The 19890-nt window shown below is 36.2% G+C and overlaps 2 protein-coding genes across 2 annotated transcripts in view; one reads left to right on the top strand and one right to left on the bottom strand.

The window, feature by feature from the left end:
- LOC104915076 (sarcoplasmic reticulum histidine-rich calcium-binding protein-like) overlaps positions 1-19890 on the bottom strand; it is a 260268-nt gene that overhangs the window by 109569 nt on the left and 130809 nt on the right. The window lies entirely within an intron of this gene.
- ABHD17B (abhydrolase domain containing 17B) lies at positions 3261-14037 on the top strand. The gene is made up of 3 exons (XM_003213550.3): positions 3261-3756; positions 11489-11668; positions 12540-14037. Exons 1-3 carry the CDS (start codon positions 3290-3292, stop codon positions 12757-12759), a joined length of 867 nt encoding a protein of 288 aa, XP_003213598.1. The 5' UTR covers positions 3261-3289; the 3' UTR covers positions 12760-14037.

The raw sequence follows: 19890 nt of genomic DNA, 5'->3' as shown, positions 1-19890 counted from the left end.
TGAAGTCTTATCTTAATTCCTGTGTTGGGAAGTCATTAGGAAATCATGTCGAATGTCTTCTTAATATTTAAAGGAAACAAACTTTAAAAACTTCACTGAAGTATCTAAGCCGTATACCTTCTGAGGAAGGATAAATGTCTGTTTTAATTGAAGTTATGACATCACGTGCATATCTACTAGGTTGAAATGCTGATTCAGTTGTACTTCTAAACAGTCATATCAGAATTACACTGTGCACCCTGGGGATTCTCACATCCTGGTTCCATTCCAGATCCAGAAGTAAAGGACACACTCATGTGAATACAATGAATGACAAACCAGTTCCAGTATAATGAAAATATTTTGTTTAGTTGGAGGTATCCTCCTGAGGAAGACCAGTAGGTGTTCTATGACACGTTTGTTCAGTTAGTAATGCTAGGGATCTAATTTTTTTCTTCGGTTTTTCCAAGAAAAGACAATAGCAAGTATTTTCTTTAAAGCAAAGGCTGTTGCTGACCATGAGTCAAGTGGAGAATGGATCAGGAATAAGAAACTGCAGTTTCTTATGATTAAATGGACATTACATAAAGTCTATGTTATAGTCTGGTACAAGGAAAGAAATGATACTTTATCCATTTTCTTGCACATAATTCATTTGTCATATGTGGCAGCAACTCATATTTAGCACATCTAAGCTATGTTGGGGCCCTGTACCTCCTCAGCTGATTATCTGCAATTATTGCAGTAATGTGAATTCCACAGGCCAGCCAATATTACTACAAGAGATAGCAAATACTTGGTGTGAAATCTTATTTGTAGTGTTGCAAGGCTGTTTATGGTTATAAACAATGTAAACTCCTGTTTCAGTTCTTTCTGACAAGTAGATTATAAAGGAAGTAAGAAGTTTTGCAGTTATTTATGTTGGAATAGAATGCAGTGGTCTATTCCTGTACACAAGAGGCTGTTTGTACTTTAGTTTTGAAGGTACCGCTACATTTTTTCCAATGAAATGAAAATTCTTCCCCCCCATCGTAACGCACACTGTATTATGTAGCTTTGACGTTCAAATTTTCTAGAAAAGTGTGAAAAAATACTCAATTTAATAGTTTCTATAGAAATAGAGGTGTGATTGAATACTGAGTCATTGGTGGTGTTTGCAGAACTAAAAAAGCCCATTGAAGTATTATAACAATACTGTTGTTCAAAGACTGTGAATATGAGCTTTCTGATTAAGGTGAAGAAAGTGGTTCCTTTGGTGCTCACAGCCGTGAGAGACATAAAGCAGGAAATAAATATTTACCTATTCTTGTGAATAAGATGTTCAAAGCCTTTTGAGAGTCTCTGGACCTCTTCTGTAGGTCTTTTCCACTTTTCTTTACTTGCATGATGAAAGAAATGTCCAATAATGTCACTTGAAAGGGAGCAGATGAACAATTACAAGTTTAAGTGACTAATTTGCTTATTGCATTAATATACAAGTCTATTTCCTTAATTGGTAGGTCATATACTCCAGATCTGTTCATTAAGAGATAACTTCTCTTTTCATGGGAGATGATGGCCCCTTTCTGCCATCTCCCGTAACTGGTTATGTTGACAACTCATGTCTAAGAATCTGTGATTTCCCTCTGTTTTGAAGAAAACTAGAGACTTGGTATGAAAACACCCGACCAGTTTTGGGGGAGGAAAAAAGGACAACCAACCCATTGTTTTATGCTGCACAAGGAGCAGTAATATTTCTGAAATGCACATCTTCTTTATTAGACTTTCTTGCTGTGATTTAGTTCTCAAGAAGTATATTCTATGATTGTGTAGATCTATATGAATGTCACGCACTGCACCAAGGGAAGAGACCATTCATACAGTCAGAATAAGGCTAATTGTTCAGCCATCTGTATTCAAAAGTTCTTATGGTAATGCCCTATAAATTTTTTCTGAGGAGAAGTGTATACAAGTTAAAAACAGACTGAAATGTGATTTCGATGTTGCCAGGTATCATAGTTAGCAGTAAGACTTTATTGTTGACTGACACAAGGGAATTATTGCCTGAAACCACAAAGGAATGTGACATCAGAAGTTGGCTTTCTGTTGTTGTTATTCCTGTTTTTAAGCTTGACTCTAGCTGTCAAAACTGGCACATGAAATTGTAGGAGAGTTTCCATTTGTGTGACCCAGTAGGAAGCGAGCATGAGACCTGTAGTAGAGCTGGGGTGGGAAAGTTCTTTGAGATAAAACATCAGATGTATTCACAACAGGAAAGTAAATACTTATGCTAGGTGTGCTGATGTACTTCATGGTTCTTGGCAGATTCTGTCATTCTCCTACCTTCAAGGGAAAAGTACTGTCACATTAAAGATTTCTTTCCTCTTTCTTCTCAGCCTTCTAAATTAGGAGAAGTCAGTTCTCTATCAGGGCAGCAATGTCGTTAACTAGCTTGCTTTAGGTCTGTGTCTATTTTGCTCTTTTTCAAACTCCCTCTCCCCTCCCACTTAATGTGCTTTGAATTTGTAGTATAGATTATATTGTTTTGTCAGTTATTTGTGTTACAACAGTATGCCTGGAGTGTTTTTGTTAAAACATGGGATAAGAAGTCATTTCTTTAAGATTGATAATATAACCCCAATTCTGATGTGCAAAATGAGAAACTTAGTTGATAACCACTTTAAGGGGATTGGAAATGTTGTCAGACAGAATGCAGAGCTAAGAATAGTTTACAGCTGGATTTCAGAGGGGTAAAGGTCTGCTTGCTAGGCAGTAGAAGAATCTCTTTTTGACCTTTGTGCACCTCTCATACTGATGATACTGTTTGCAAGATTTCGTGACTCAAACTGAGAATGTATTGTCATTATATGGGAAGTATAGTATCAGTTTGTGGTGTAGGATGAATCTGTGTGATCTTCATATCCTGCAAACACTGCAGTGTACTTTAATTGCTCTTTATAATGCCAATTTGTCAGGGGAGTGAGTGTTCAACTTCTGTTGCTCTGAGGTGAGTAGCCTCAAAAGAAACTAAAAGTCATGCTTGTTCTTGGCCTAAGCAATCATATTCCAGTTCTAGTATCTGGCAAGGCTTAACAGTTACCATTCTTCTGTAATAATATGCTAATTCTAAAGATGGTACTAATAACAAAAAGGTGTTGTATAGAAATTTAAGCATATACTTAAGCTTTTGCTTTGTTTAAACAATTCCACTAAACTTCAATGTTATTTTCTCAAGAGATTGAACTTACAACTTCAGTGAGGTCTTTCCTTTTTTATGTCACTTTTTAACTAGAAACTGATACCATTCTCTCTTCCTGTTTCAGACTAGAAGATGAATAATCTTTCCTTCAGTGAACTGTGTTGCCTGTTTTGTTGTCCACCATGCCCAGGGAAAATTGCTTCCAAACTGGCATTCTTACCTCCTGATCCCACATACACTCTGATGTGTGATGAAAGTGGTAGCCGCTGGACTTTACATCTCTCAGAGAGAGCAGACTGGCAGTATTCATCAAGAGAAAAAGATGCTATTGAGTGCTTCATGACTAGAACAAGTAAAGGTAACAGGATTGCCTGTATGTTTGTGCGTTGCTCACCTAACGCCAAATATACTTTGCTCTTCTCACACGGAAATGCTGTTGATCTTGGTCAGATGAGCAGCTTTTATATAGGACTGGGTTCACGGATTAATTGCAACATATTCTCATATGATTATTCTGGATATGGTGCAAGCTCTGGCAAGCCAACAGAAAAGAATCTGTATGCTGACATTGATGCTGCTTGGGTGGCTCTTAGGACAAGGTAAGACATTACACCATGCTTTCTAAATCACTGTGCTTAATCTGCACTGGTAAATAAAACAGAAATGCTGTTTTTTGTGATTAATTTATTCATATCAAAGCGGACTGGTGATATCTTGTAACAAATGTATTGTTTGTATTGAGCAGTGTCAGTATTTAGCACTGATATACTTGAGAAACTGAAATGGATGAAGTTTAGTAAGGTGTCATCTGGTGTTATTTGAGTGTTTCAAATGTAGCCCTTACTGTCTTAATTAAGGATCCTCTTTGTTGGCAGTATTAGAGGAGAAGAAAAACCTACGGTAGATTCCCCAGTCACAGAGCTACTGGTATAATGGGGAAGAGAAACAGAAGTTTATTTTTCAGATATTTAATGGTCTTTGAGTGTTCAGACTTCAATTGTTTCAAAATTCAGACTAGTAGCTACAGCATTTCCAGAAGGTAGAAAGATTTTTGTTTTATAAGGAAAGCTATTTTTAGCAAAGTATGGTGTCTGAGAGAGGAGGTAATTAATCTACACAAGTACCTTATGGTAGGAACAAAGCCCAGGAATTTGAATCACTGCTGTTAGCACATATTAAAACTGGACAAGGGAAAATAAAATCCCAAGATGGGAAGATGCTGTTTCCAGAGCCTGTGTTCTAAGCCTTTACTTTTAAGATGGTAAAACAGTAAGGTAAATATTGTAGACATGTTCTGTGATACAGGTAGGAGTCCCAGCTACCAGATAAATAAAGCCCCCTTCTTCAAGTTGTCATCACTTTCTTGCCATGAGTTGTTAAATTTAAAGCAAAACTCTAATTTCTGTAGTTTAAGTATTCATAAAACAAGATTTAAACTAGTTGGTAATTGTTTCCTTCCCCGCTCTCACCCCATCATCTTTGAACAATTTCTGTATGGAAACCTGGAAGGAAATACAGTGGTAATTTGAGTTCTCCCCTCCATTCTTGAACAATATCTTTCCTAATCAAATAAGGATATAGCTCATAACAATATCCCATCTGAATATATCACAAAATGGCCAGGGTTGGAAGGGACCTTAAGGACATGAATCTCCAACTCCCCTGCCACATGCAGGGCCACCAACCTCCACATTTAATACTAGACCAGGCTGCCCAGGGCCCCATCCAATCTTAAGGCCTTGAACACCTCCAGGGATGGGGCATCCACAACCTCTCTGTGCAGCCTGTACCAGCACCTCACCACTCTTTCTGTAAAGAACTTCCCCCTGACATCCAGCCTAAATCTTCCCTTCCTCAACCTAAAACCATTTCCCCTTATCCTGCTGTTATCTACCCTTTCAGAGAGTTGATTCTCCTCTATTTGTAAGCTCTCTTTAGGTACTGAAAGGCTGCAATGAGCTGAACAGCCATTGTAGAGAAGGAGAGGGGCATATGACTCTAACTGCATATTCCTTCCCTTTTACTTTCCTTCTTCTATTCAGGAATGATTCTGCCTTGAGCCTATTTGCTCCTGTGAGATGTTTTATGTCAAAACTTTGTGTAGAAATATTTAAGTATCTAGAGCTAGGATTTTATATTTAGGTATATAGTGCCCAATTTGTGGGTTTCTCAGACATGAACTTAATTTTTTTTCATTGACTAAAAAGTGATTATTATTACTAGTTTTCACTTTCTACTTTAAACAACTTTCCAGCTGGTTTTGCTTTTGTGTTTGAATGCTGAGTGGAATACAGTGAAGTTCAGTACATGACTCTGGAAGTACTAGTTCATACAGTATGGTTGCCAGTGTTCTCTTGAGCCCTGAAGCAGTGCTCAGCTGCTCTTTAGTAGTTAATATCAGGACCAGAATGCAATCTTTAAACGTTTGCTGCGGTGCTGATTCACTTTTCTAGTGTAGCCTGTTCTGTCAGTGTTACACTGGCATTGTCTTTAATGCTTTATGAAATCAGTGTTCTGTAAAAGCAAATTAGTTCTATGGGTTCTTTGTAGGGTAAATGTAATTTCTTTGAAGTTCCTTTTGATAGGAAAAGTCTATGTCTTGCAAATGTAGGCTTACAAACCATGCCTCACTGATTGTGTGATGGACAAAGAAAGAAATAGAGACGTTACATCTGTTGAAGGTTGATCACAGCCACTCAACTTCCTACGTTCTCTATTCTGAGAAATAGGATCACAGAATCCCACATTGAAAGATGTGGGAGATGGAGAGGTTGGCTTGATCTCATTGAGTCTTGACTTGCTGATAATGAGGTTCTGGAAAAGAGACAGAAGTATCTGGGGTAACTGAAATTCTCACGTGGACATAATTCTACAGTCAAAACTGCTGCTTGTGTTAAAGATGTGTTAGTTATTTATTGGAAGAACTTTCCTGATGGCCACTGCTTTCCTGCAGGGAGTAGAAATAGTCTTTTGAAGTAATATTCAGGGTGAAATCAAGATTAGTACAACCCCATTTTCTCAAAAGAGGTTCTTACAAAGATATGTGAATATTATCATGCATGTAGATGAATGTGGAGTACTATTTGGCAGTGAAGCAGAAGAGAAGATTGGATGATGCAGATGGAGATTCTGAATTGTTCTTGTTTATCTGCTTTTAATATTTCAGTTGGACTCAGTAGTTGTCCTTGTGGATGCTGACTGTTAAAGATGGCAAGGTGATTCACTGCCATGGTGTTTAGGAAAGATGCACAGTATTGCATATTCATCTTCATGGCACTATATAAAAGCCACAAGTGAGAACATTCTCTTTCTGACTGTCATAGCTACGAAGTGTTGAAATGCAAGTAGTCATTTTGGGATACGCCTATCTTCTGCTGCTCTGGTCTCTGAATGCCTTTGATGACACACTAGAAAGGGTGGAAAGGTTTAACCAGCCCCAGGCAAATGCAGGGCAAGTGGTGCTCATTCAGAAACCTGAAGACATGCCAAGGTTGATTCATAATGAGATTCTTCTTTAGGAAGTCAAGCTACCTTGTTGCTGTTTCCTACCATGGATCGAACAATATTCTAAAAGCTGAAGGATCTCACTGTCGTACTGATGTGTCAAAATGGATAGAATATCCACAACTCAAACTTAATTCAAATCTATTCTGATGATAGCTGAAATATTCTTTTGAAAATTGACATATTACATTTTTCATTCAAAAGTAGCATTCTCTTATACTACTATTGGCGCACATTAGGAGAAGGGCTATTTCTTTCTGTGCCTAAGCTTACAATATTTTTAGAGAGATTACACTTTTAAATTGATGAGCAAAAATGTCCTCGGTTTACTGTGATAATAATCTTATCAATAGAATGAATGTATGAATAGCATTGTAAGGTCTATAAAAGGCCAGTCTATCTTGAAAGAGATAAAGGAGGTATGTCTTGTTGTTACTACATGCATGATCAATGCACCTGCCTCTCTTAAAACTTGCTTCTTTCAGCCTCTCTGGCAATGTTATATTTTGCATACACAGAAAGGAAAGGTGCTACTGAGTTGAGGAAGAGTTTTCATCTTGTGAATTTAATTCATGGCCTGGAATGTTGATAGTTAGGGATGTTTGTGTCGTTCATGTTCTGCAATTTGCACCCATAATTTAAGGTGTTATGCACGTAATGACAAAAGGTTCTGAAATCTGCATTTAAAACTCCATTAGGATGTTCTCTTTATTTCATCTACACCAGGCAGTGCTGTCAGTTGGTTAAGTCAGTGCTGTACTGATTTAACAAACGGTAACCTATTTAGAACATCTATTGCGCCACTTTGTTAGTAAGAACCTAGGAGATATTACTGAAAATGAACCCTTTTAAGGTTGGTTGTACCTATGCTTTGTTTTGTAAAGGGAGCAAGTCTTCAAGATCAATGGCAGTACTTCGGAGATAATAAGATAAACTGCTTTCTGTCTCCATTAGATGTATCAAGAGCAAAATGGCAGATATTCCAGGGGCCCACATTGCACACCATAGTAACTTCTGCTTATTTTTTAGTTGTTAAAGGTAACTTTAATCTTACAAACTGCAAGATTTCTGTCATAGTAATGTGTATGTTAAATAAAAAGAGTAGAAAAGTAAGAGACTGTAAATAAGATCTTTTCTATTTGTCTCTGTCACTTATCTTAGTGACAGAGACAAATATAAAGGAAATAGTAAAGGAGTTTTTGCTACAGCGCTTTGTGAAGGTTGCCACAGAGGAGGGAAAAGAATATTTTGTGCTGTTTAGAACACGAGTTCTTTTATTATCAGAAGGTGAGAAGATTAGGGAGGAGTGATCAGGGTTGCCTCTATTACAAGGGACCATCATTTGTAGGCTCACAGAAGAGTAGATAAGGGTGACTAATAAAACCATGTGTTAGGCTGGGTTACTAGAACTAGGAAGTGGTGTAATTATACAGTTAGTGGTATACTGGCTTGCTCTTTCCTCTGTCCCTCCTCTGTCAAGTCATTACTTGTCCAACTATGAAGACAGCCTGCACAGAAGAGCAGAAAAGTAGCTGCTCTACTCCCAGAAAGGATTAGTACACTTTACTAAGCTAGTTAGTAGAACCCAATGAGGGCAACATGTGGCTGAAAATCAAAGTAGGAAAGTACTGTTCTTTTTGACAATATTACATGATTTAGTAGTGACACTAACCTATATCTTTAATGTGATGTGTGTGTGAATGTTAGCAAACTTGTGAGCGGGGTTAAATCTATTTCTAAAAGTACTGCTCATCAAGTTTCGTGTTTTCTGTGAAGGTAGCCCTTGGGTGTGTAAACTTAAAGGATAAATCAGATGTTGAAAGGAATTGAAATCTCAGTTGCTCTGGAAAAATAATGTTTTGGCAGCCTTTATGCTGCAGAAAATGTCTAGATTTTATGCTAAATTCAGTCCTGAGTAACTTGTCACTGAGGAAGGCTGCTTTCTCTGAGAATGTGCATTTCTTTGCTGCTGCTTTCATATTTTTTTTTCTGAAGTCTGTTATGGTGATTGTGGCCAAAAAAAATCCCTCACAGTTATCACCACCAACCAAAAAAAAAGTCAATCTAAATGATGTTATCTATGATTTCCTTAATAGACAGTAGTATGCATTACTACTGTGATCAGTGTAATGAGTTTTCAAAAATGCCAGCAGTTTTCAAGGCAAGTGTTTGAGCTCTTGTCTCCTGAATAGGTGCTTTCAGCATATAGCTCTATAACTTCCCCTTCCTCAGGATGGCCTGCCATTCTTAAGGGACTGTATTACTGTTGCATTTGCTCTTGATTTCATACTTTTCATTCTGGAGGAAGTTAATTTTTAGTTAATAATTCATAGCAATAAAAGAATCATTGAATTATGAAGTTATTAACTTATTAACTGTTCTCTCAAATTAGAACCTGGGCATTTAATAACTTTCTATGAAATTTCTTGGAATTTACCAGTGTAGGACTGCCAAAAGGAAGAGTCAATTAATTCTATGGATAAGGAATTTTCTAGCAGCCTTTTTCTCACACAACTCCTTAGTTTTAAGCTAGAAGGTGATACTTTTGAGAGAGGAACTGAAGGATGTTTGGACTCCTCTTTTTCTTTCAACTTTCCTTTTGAAGAGTAGGAGGTGAGGAAAGAGTGGAGAGGGGAAGGAGGAAACTAGAGAAACAGATACCACTTTGGATCTTTGGTTCTTTGGCTCTCAAGGAGCTTTTTGCTTACTTTTCACACCAGAATATTTGAAAGTCTAACTGCTTTGAACTGCCACTGCTGGTTATAAGTTTGACTATTTTTGTTTCCAGACTGTAAAAGCTGTTTGAGTGGTGCTGTGAGGCAGTCTGGCTGTGGTGCAGAAAAGGTTTACTTTAATCCAAATATAGTAAGCACTTTCCTGGATTTCTTTTTGTAGCTGATATTTGGGTCCAAAGAGGAAGAATAAAGGCAATGGAAAACATACAATGAAAAATGTTTATTTTTTGCTTTAAAGCTTTGTGTAGTAGTCTTTACCTTGTAGAGTCTGATACTGGTGAAAATGCGTGATGGATTTGCAAGGTGTTGTTCTGTGATAATGTACTGCTAAATTTGATGTCACACTTATAATACAGTGTGTCACTTATTTAGTGCGACTTTGTTCTGATTTGTAAAAGGGATAGAAGGACATTGTATTTTCAGAATGCAAAAAATGTGCTGTTTTAGAAGACTTATTCTGTTTTCAAGTGTTTCAGTATAGATAAAGAAATAGTGAAGACCTTACATCTTCTACATTTCAAAGCATTAATTCATTGTTTTGTAGTATGTTGGAATTCTGAGAAAGTCTTAATAGGAATGCTAGATGTTTGAGTTTTTTTCCTGTGTCTGAGAACTGCTTTGAGATAGGGAGTTTGCCAGTAACAGAAAACTGATGATTAAGTCTTGGTATTTTAGAACTCTTACTTTGGTTGTATTCTAGAAACTCTTTCTAGGAAACATTAAGTTTTCTTGGTATAAATGGAGTCTATGCATGTCTGTGCTGAATGTTTTGTGAATTCTTGAAAAGTACTTGTTCTACAGACATTCGTTTATTTTATGGAATCTTGAACAATTTCTTGTTACCTTAATTTTTGTATTTTATGGAGTTATGCTCATGGATCAACTTGAGAACTCTAAGCATGGGTGTTAGCTGGTACAGATCTCTCACCTTTTGCTGAGAAGATGCATGTGTTTATTATAGAAAAGGTAATGGCTGAACCTTCCTTAACTTTAAATGAAAACAGTTGTCAGTTCCCCTAGGAATTTTGCCAGACATTAAAATTGCAGTATGCTATTCCATAGCACTGTTAGGCTAGTCTAGTGTAAATTAGAGAGCTAACAAACTTCTGATAATACATTAGAATGACTTATATTTTGTTTTTGAATGCAGTGCTGTATCTCTTTCTATTTAAAGTACTTCCTCTCTTACATAAACTACAGGTTTCCATGTAGACACTTCTGCAGATCCAATCTGTGATAAAAATGCTTTGTTGGTATTTTTCAGTGTGTCAGTACTTACTTTCTGCTGTGGATACTGTTCTTGCCAGCATAACGTCTTGCTCAGATTTTTCCAGTACTGCTGTGTTGCTTGGCAATCAGATCATCCTTGCATCCACATTACTGCAGAAAAATACATTAGATTTGATCTGGATAGGTGCAGCTAGATGTTTCAAACTTTCATCTACCTCAGTTACAGAAAAAAAGACACAATTTTTTTGTCTTGGGGGAGAGGAAATTGACTTGAACTATGTAGTGCCTATTGGGATATGTTAATGGTATTAGCTGAAGTATTTCTTTTTCTAACTATATTTCAAATAGACCAATCAGAAAGAAGCATCTTACTATTACAGAGAATATATAGTATTTTGGACACTGTCTGTAAGGGTATGCCTTATGTTTCATGAAGTTGAATGATGTCACCATCTTGCAGTTTTTACCAGATAACAGACAAGTAAAACTGACAACATGTTTTGCTTGCTTGACTATCCTCTAGGTAATGGTAACTATAAGCCTAGTTAGGCTCTAATTCCTGTTGTAGCTCCACAGAAGTTACCAATAAAGATACTTAACTAGTATACAAGTTGCAATAGCATTCTGAAGTCTATGTTTCAAAACCTAAAGCGTCATTCTTTCTTAAGGCAAGAAATGTGCTGCAAATACAGACAAAGTCTTCCTTTTACCTCAGCAATGATCTAAAATATGCTTTCTTGTTCTAGCTTCAGTTTTATCTTCCCCAGGAATCTTTAATGTATGGAGATGGTTTGTTTGCCTTTTTACAGATTTTGTCTATTTCCCTTTATATGCCTTTTCATTAACTTATTTGATCTTCTAGGTACGGAATCCGCCCTGAAAATGTGATTATATATGGCCAAAGTATAGGAACAGTACCATCTGTGGATCTTGCTGCTAGATATGAAAGTGCTGCTGTAATCCTACATTCTCCACTGACCTCAGGAATGCGAGTAGCTTTTCCTGATACAAAGAAGACCTATTGCTTTGATGCATTCCCAAAGTAAGTTGTGGGATTCTTTTTGCATGTATTTTTTTTCCAATTACATAAGCTTTGTATTAGGGAAATAAGTAATATGATAAATTCTCAGAATGTTCATTAAAGGCTTAAAGGATAATTGGAGTAGATAAAAGCAAGAAACATTTTATTTGAAGGAGTCTGTAGAACTTCTTAAATCTTTAAAGTTTTTCACATCTCTAATTGTTGCTGTGGATATCTGAAGAGTGATTAGTTTTAGTGTAACCCTTAATACCTCCAACAATAAGCAGTTCTCTTCTGGTGAGTTGTTGAGTAACTACAAAGGAACCCTTCTGCATGTTTTTCGTAAGTATTAAAGACTGAGAAAAACAGGCTGTAGAAAACTCCTGTCATATATTTCAGAACTATGCCACTATTTTACCCTCATGAACTGGTGCACTTGGTTCAAAGATCTGCTTGCAAGATCTAACTTTTTCCCCACAAGATCTATAACATAAAGAGCCAAAATTATTTTAGTTCTGAAAAGCATGGTTTTTTTAATTGAAAATCTCTGAAGTAGTAATTTCATCAGTTCTATAACTGATTCAGTATATATTTCAATAAATATTTTTAAGCTTCATGTTTTTAACAAACATAGTAATGAATATCACTTTCAAATTGCTGAGTTATTCAATCCTACTAGCTTCTGGGAGTGTTTGTCCTTTCTGTTTAGCTTAAGCGTGCTGCTACAATTGTTTCCAGAGTGTTGATAAGATCTATTTCTATTTAAACAATTCCAAAATTAAATAGTTAAAACTAGAGTATATAATTAAAAAGTGAATTCAAGAGTCTCCAGTCCTTCAAAGAAGTTATAATAAAACTGACTGCATTCATAGAAACAATCTTTTTCTTACAGCATTGACAAAATTTCTAAAATAACATCTCCTGTGTTAATTATCCATGGGACTGAAGATGAAGTAATTGACTTTTCACATGGCCTAGCCTTATTTGAACGTTGCCAGAGACCTGTAGAGCCACTGTGGGTAGAAGGAGCAGGCCATAATGATGTGGAGCTCTATGGACAATATCTTGAAAGATTAAAACGGTTTGTGTCGCAGGAATTGGTGAATTTGTAATTTCCTTTGTATATTTACGTGCTTCTTCATTTCACTGCAGAACTGCACACCTTGATAAGTACATAACATAAAACCTGAAGGTTGTGTTTTCAAATCATATTGGTTGCCTTCATTAGATGTACAGGTAATGATTTGTCAACATAATTAATGAAGGTTTTGATGCCAGTATTATTAACTGGAATTGTATCATCAGTCAAGGTTGGCAGTTCATATTACTTTGTGAGGTTTTTCTTTACAGATTTAAAAAAAAACATAAGTACTGTATGAAATTTTAATTATATAAAATCAGATGCTGTAAAAGTGTTGCCAAATGCTCTAGCATATTAAAAACAAGTTTATAAATATTTTTTAAACATCTCAAAATGTACTGTGACTTACTCTGTTTCTCAGATGTAAATTTAAAACCAGACTTCTAAGCACTTGTCCTGTAAAAATGCAATAGCCATGCAATTCGAGCAATTATTCATGTATGTAATAAGAATGAAGCATCAATGGAAATGACCTGTGCCCTGTTATAGAGGGAGGGGGATCAAATTAGGTCTTTCCATATTTTTTATATCTTTTGTGCTTAGTTTTACTTCAGTTGTTCTGTTTTTGTCCTTGTGCTGTTTTATAACTTGAAAGGGGCAAATTTACTCATGCATCTTCTTAGCTGCCCTAATCTTGCCAAAATAATGTTAAAATAGTCATTGTTACAACTTAAAGATCATTATATGATTGCTACTGAGGCCACTAAGTACTACTTTGGAACAAACAGGACTCTTGGAACCTAGAAAGCTTTGTGGACAACGTAATTTTAAATGCTGATTGTATAGAGATGCAGTGTTTCAGTAGGAAAAACCCAGAAGCTTATTTAACTTTGTAATAAAATTTGAAAGTTTGCCATTTGTTCAGACTTACTTTTGGATGTTTAGTGTAAAAGTTCCTTGGTTTTTAGTATCGTATGGAAATTTTACATATTGCTCTCTCCTAGACAAGAGTGGGAGGAGGGGCAAGAATGTTGACATTTTCCTGTTAAGTCATACTAAAATAAACTTTGTAAGTTGCCTTTCTTTGAATGCATTTTACTTGAATAAAAATATGAAAAAAAATAACTATATGTAGCCTATTTGTAAAATGGGTAATCTGAAAGTACGCACTGTGCTTCTAATTTTAAGGCCTTATGTAGTTTAATTGTTCTGCTTGTTTTGTGACTCAGACTATTGTATAATTAAATGCAGCATCACATTGTGAAAACTTTCAGATGTGTTGATTTAACAGTAAACAATATTCTAAGTACTTGTTTGTTCTTCATTTCTTTTTTTAAGCTAGAAAAGGAAAAACTGAAAATTAGAGTAGTAACTTACAGCTAATATTATTGGCACGTATTTTTTTTATGAGCAACTATTGCTCTGACCACCTTCTCACCCCCATTCTCCCGAATTCTTACTGCTCCCAGATGTTCAACCTACAGTTTTCATTGTAACTTCATTATAAATATTATTCTGTGGGGAATTCAAGGTTCACTTTGAAATCAGTTGTGAATTTCTCTTATGCTCTCTGGTTGTTGTTAAAGATATTTAAGCTCATGCTAAAACTTGGTGCCTTTCTGATCAAGCATAATTTAATATGTTCTGGACTTCAGACTGGCAGACTGGTACTCACACAGTAATATTGGTTGTTGATTTCCATCCTGGTCCAAGATTGAGTTAGAAATGTGCTTAAATAGATCTGGTGCAATTCAGCTGATTTACTACTTAAGCAGTTTGATTTCAGTTTCTTACTGGCTTTCAGCCACTCTGATTTTAATGGAAATATTTCCCTTGAGGAGATTTAAGGAATTAAGCCTGTATTCTGAGCCTTCTTCAGAAACCTGTAAAGAATGTAGAACTGTAGTCATACAGATTGGCTGCTAGTAGTGCAAATTGCAGGCAAATAATCAAATGTCATCACAAGAACTATCTGACTGTGCTGGTAAATATTAAAGCACCCTGTAACTGAAAGGACAAAGTAGGTGGTGTAGCCACTTTGCTGCTTGTGTCTCTGTGTTTTGTTGAGACAGAACAAAATGCTAGCAGTGTTTTGTCTTCAGTAGATGCAGCTGTGCCAGATTGCACTGGTGAGTAAAGATTCTGGTGTTTTCAGGACCTCTTATGCATAGGTAATTATTGCCAATTTGTTGTGATTTGTATTATACACCAAAGTTTTTCAGATTGTTTACTGAAGGCATTGAAATAGCTTTTATGCACAGCCAATATTGTATTGAGAGTTATGCTGTGGCAAGAAATGATTGGTATAAGGCAACTCTGAGCTACTGCAGCTTGAAAGAAAACATTTGACATGGTGGTTTGTCTTGAGTTTAAATTCTCACTTTGAGATTGACAATGGGCTGTTGTTTTATTATACATGCAGTTGTCTCATGATACATAAGAGTTGATTCAGCATTCATTAATAAGACAATGTTGATATTTTACAGAAAAAGAAAAGCGCATTTTATGTCCCACATGGTCTTACTCTTCTTTGAGCCAGACATTAGACAGTAAATTCTTTTCAGTTCTGGAAACTTGACTAATCAACTTTAAAAACAACTTCATTTATGTAAACTGTGACTGCTCTCTAAGGATGTGGTCTCCTGGAGGACTATGTGCATTGACATGAAAGCCTATGCATTCTTGTCCCCAATTACAGTAATAATTAATAAAAAATAAAACAAATAAAAAATAATAAAAATTACATCCCCCTGTTTGGTGTCTTCATGTGGCAGAGAAGTGATCTAATGCATCTTCACTCTTATTGGTGAATTTCAAATTTGTTTTATTTTTACTTGTGAACTTTTTTCAGTAGAAAATTGTTCTTGTTCGCTTTTGTGCTTTTAATTGGATGCCATTGTGCCACTGGGCTAGTTACTCAGTTTCTCACTACTGGCTGTTTCAGGTCCTGTAGACATAGTTTCTTGGTGTATGGTCCAATGTCTTGGTCCCATTATTAGTGGGAGTAGGGGAAAGAGAAAGGAAGATAACATTTGAGAACAACAGAAGGAAAACATCCTGCATAAATAGAAGGCCAATCTTAAAAGTAGATCTGTAAAGAAGGACATGAGGGGAGGGCGGACAAGCTGACCATGATCTGGCAGCATAGAATAGCATCCTGGGCTTCATTAGGTAGAGAATTGCCAGCATTTCCATGGAGGAGACCTTTTCCTGCCATTTAGTTGTCTCAAGTTGTTGAGACAACTTGAGCACTTAACACAGTTTTGGGCAATGCAAGGAAGGTATGAATGTACTGGAGAATGTTTGTATCAAGGGTACAAGTGGACCATCCCTCACAACAAGAGAGCCTGAGAGCTAGACCTGTTCAGCCTGGAGAAAAAAATGTTCAGGAGGCTCTTATCCATGTGCATAAATACCTGATGCATGGGAGTAGTGACAACTGAGAAGACAACCAAAGAAATCACAAAACAGGGACATCAACCTTTACCTTTTTTACTTCTAACTTTTCATGGTGAGGCTGGTCAAACGCTGGAATTGATTACCTAAGGAGCTTGTGGAGTTCCTATACTTAAGAATACTTGGCTGAAGCCAGCTCTCAGCAAACTGCTGCAGCTGATCCTGCTCTGAGCATGCGAGTCAGACAAGGTAATCTCAAGAGATTTGTTGCAATATCACTTGTGCTGTGACTTTGTAAAGTATGGTTTGCAAATCCTTTACACAGTTTACTATAGTTGACACTACATACATTTGTGCCTCATCATCATACACCACCTCATAAATGGAGATTTGAATTACAAGAATTATCTTTACTGTCTCCCACTTCTGATGTTTGAATTTTCAGCAGCAAGAAAGCAACAGACTGCTACAGAAAAACCAAAACCTGAGACCATTAGTGTTGATAGACTGGTAAGGAAACCAGTTCTAAAGCTTGAGACTAAACCAAAGACAGTGTCAGAACTTGCGTTATTACCTTACTACTGAAGGATATTTGAAAAGCTGAATGTTATATATACACGTAATCCTAAAAAGAGAAAAGTGCTTGAAAGATGCCTTGAATCTTCTTCTTGGTATTGCTGTCACAACTGTTATGGGACTTTTGTGCTAAGTAAGCAGTTGAAGGGCCCAAATAGTGATAGTGTTTTTTAAATCAAATTAGTTGGTCAAATTAGATAATAACATTTGTTCTAATTCACTTGAATAATGTTTCTAAAATTCAAATGGTAAGTAGTTTGTGTTCTCACTGGAGGAGTGAAAAAAGCTTTTTATGAGCTACTAACTGACTCAGGCTTGATTTTGTTAAATAGTCTGGGTAACAGTTGACAGTCTGGTCTTCAAAAGTTAGTATGCTTATTGAGCTGATATAGTGTTGAAAGAATATCATTTGTAAAGAAACAGTGTTTCCCTGTGAAGAAATAATATTGTATGGTGATGATAATACATTTTCCTCTTCATTTGTCAGGTGATATTTCTTGCTCTTTCTGTGGAAGGGAATAGAATTCTAGCTCATTTCAGATAAATTACCAAAGGAAATGCTTTAGAAACAGGGTAGAGTTATATAAAAACAGATTTCTTTGCCAGAGAGAAAGGAGCTGACCTCAAAAAGTATCTCGACTAGGTTTTCCCTTGAGTTGTTAGCAAGGTAACTTAGCACAATAATCTATTTCAAAATAATAGAAAGCCTCAAAATGGCTTTGCAGCCTAAGAAGAGGTTTTGCGGTTGATATCGTTATACTAATGGCAGTGATTTTACAGTGCCTCATTTCCAAATGTTTCTTGCTTATTTAAGACAATAAAATAAAAATAAGTAAATTCCTCTTTTTTTCCAAAAGGAGGAATCAAGTAAATTCCTTTTTTTTTCCCCCCTTTTTGATTTAGTATGTAGCTGAACTACCCGGGTGTGTTCATATGTGAATGAATTGTTTCTGATTATTGCTTAGTCATTAATCAACAGCTGAGTTTTCTCTTTTTCTATGCGGTTTGTGAGAATGTATACCTTTAATAGTTCTTCTATTTAAACTGGCACCTTGTCTGTAGGACTTTGCTAAACAATTAGAATAATAAGTAACTAGAAATGACTTCAAAATATAGTGTGTGTATATACTATGAGGTCCAGTGTGTTTAAGTATTTTATGAAATATGTAGGTGACTTGAAAAGTACTGCATCCTACTTATTTTCATGGAAACTACAACAGATGTAAAGAGCACAGTAACGTTATTTTGTAGAGCAACTTCTCAGCTACAAACCACTATTTTTCAACACGGTCACCACCATGAACTATGCATTTTTTTGCCAGTGATGAACAAGAGCCTGCATGCTGTACTTGTAACAGTCTGCACCAGCAGAAGTGACCCTCTATCACCATGGCAGAAATGCACCACCCTCTGCCTCACTGTGTTCACATTCACTGTTTGGGCTCCATAAATGTTCAGCAATTGTCAGTTAATGTCAGTGGGTGCCATATTTTCTGCATGGAAGAATGCAGTGACACGCCTCTGCTTCATATGCACTTCCGTGTCAGATGCCATTCTGCCAGAGTGCCCCTCTGATGCCATCTGTTGCACAGCAACAATGTGTAATGGGACATTTCTGGGAAGGTTCAGCGTCTACTGCCATACTGCAAACATCTACCTCTGATATCATGGGACAACATTATGAAAGAGGAGGCATTAATTTTGGAGCATCCATTATAAATGGAAATATTCACCTTTCTGTATACTGGTGTCAGTTCACAGAAGAATCTAAGTTAGAGATGGATATTATGTATGCATAGTTTCAAGAGAGTCAGTTATGAGTATTTATGACAGCCAAGAATTTGATTCTTATTCATAGCAAATGACTTAACAGTCTGCACTTCTCTTCTGTGCTTCTCTTTTATACTTCATAGGGGTTTGGTTTGGTTTTCCACATTACGTAATACGTAGTTCTAACTAAAGAAGCAATTTCAGTTACAATTATGAGAGCTGATCCACCCTACTTCCATAAAGCACAGACAGCTGTTTCATTTTATTGTATTGCAGTTGTATGCAGTATATAGACTGCATGTAGATCTCCAGCATATATATGCCTAATGAAACCTTTACATTAAGCAAATGTGTGAATTTCGGTTTTGTTAGTTATTCTGCAATGCCCTGTAATCTTACCCTTCTTTCCTTAGGTTTTGTCATTCCTACATGTGGGTCAGAAATGTAAGCAAGGCAGCAGCTAATACACAGGAGATGCTTACTTGCAGTAAATTCACTACAAATATAAGAAATGCCACTATGAGTTGAATCAGTTGTCTGTCTATCCCAGAATTCTGTCTCCAACAGTGGTAGTCAGAGATGCTATTTGGGAAGACCATACAGACCTTCTTAAGTTACTGAACAAGAAATGTTTAAGGATTCATCCAAACTTATTTTCTTTTAATATTTACTTATCTTCTATTTGATTATTTGCTTATGCCCTTTTAAAATTTCTTGGTGCTATTCTAGCAGTGGTGGCAATGAATCCAAGAATTTAATTGCTCTCTGTAGTATTAGTAATTCCTGTTCAAATCCATTTCCTACAAGCTGCAGTGAGCGTTGTTCATTTCTGTTTTGCAGGACTTGGTAAACAACAAATCTGTCATCATTTTGCCCAGCTTACTGCCAGCAGCTTTCTCTCCATCTTTCTTTTATTGTCCAAATGATTGCAGATATACCCTCTGTTATATCCTGCTTAAGAATTAGTTGGTGGAACTAAACAGAGAAACTGCATTGCTGGACATACAGGCACATGCTTTCAAATTGCTGTAGATAGAAGAGCGGATGTTTATAAACTGTAGAATTTAGCTCTTGTGCATTATAGTTCAATATTTTTATTAATATATATATTAATTAATATATATATTTATTAATATATATTGATTAAGGTATATATTTATTTTAAAGGTTGTTAGGGAAAGGAGATGACATTTAGTCATCTCCTGATAGTGTTTCTTCAATGCCATCATTCAGAACAAAAATAGTGTGAGAAGGAGTATGTCAGAAAAGGAAGTGGTTAACTTCAAAAGCACCATGATTTTTAACACACTGCTTAAAAAGCAGAAAAAACAAGTGTCAGCTTATATTTTAGAGATGAATTTAAGTGGTCATCTTTAACTTGTTAGTGTAGCTAGCTCATATACATACTGTAACACTTTGA

This window comes from Meleagris gallopavo, chromosome Z, assembly GCF_000146605.3.
Source record: "Meleagris gallopavo isolate NT-WF06-2002-E0010 breed Aviagen turkey brand Nicholas breeding stock chromosome Z, Turkey_5.1, whole genome shotgun sequence".
Taxonomy (NCBI): domain Eukaryota; kingdom Metazoa; phylum Chordata; class Aves; order Galliformes; family Phasianidae; genus Meleagris; species Meleagris gallopavo.
This window is presented reverse-complemented; position numbering and strand designations above follow the sequence as displayed.

Excerpts from the sequence above, each read along its gene's own strand:
- ABHD17B (XM_003213550.3), top strand. The coding sequence starts at position 3,290 with ATGAATAATCTTTCCTTCAGTGAACTGTGTTGCCTGTTTTGTTGTCCA. Across the intron at positions 3,757-11,488 it reads TGGGTGGCTCTTAGGACAAG|GTACGGAATCCGCCCTGAAA; the intron begins GTAAGACATTAC and ends TTGATCTTCTAG. Across the intron at positions 11,669-12,539 it reads TGCTTTGATGCATTCCCAAA|CATTGACAAAATTTCTAAAA; the intron begins GTAAGTTGTGGG and ends TTTTTCTTACAG.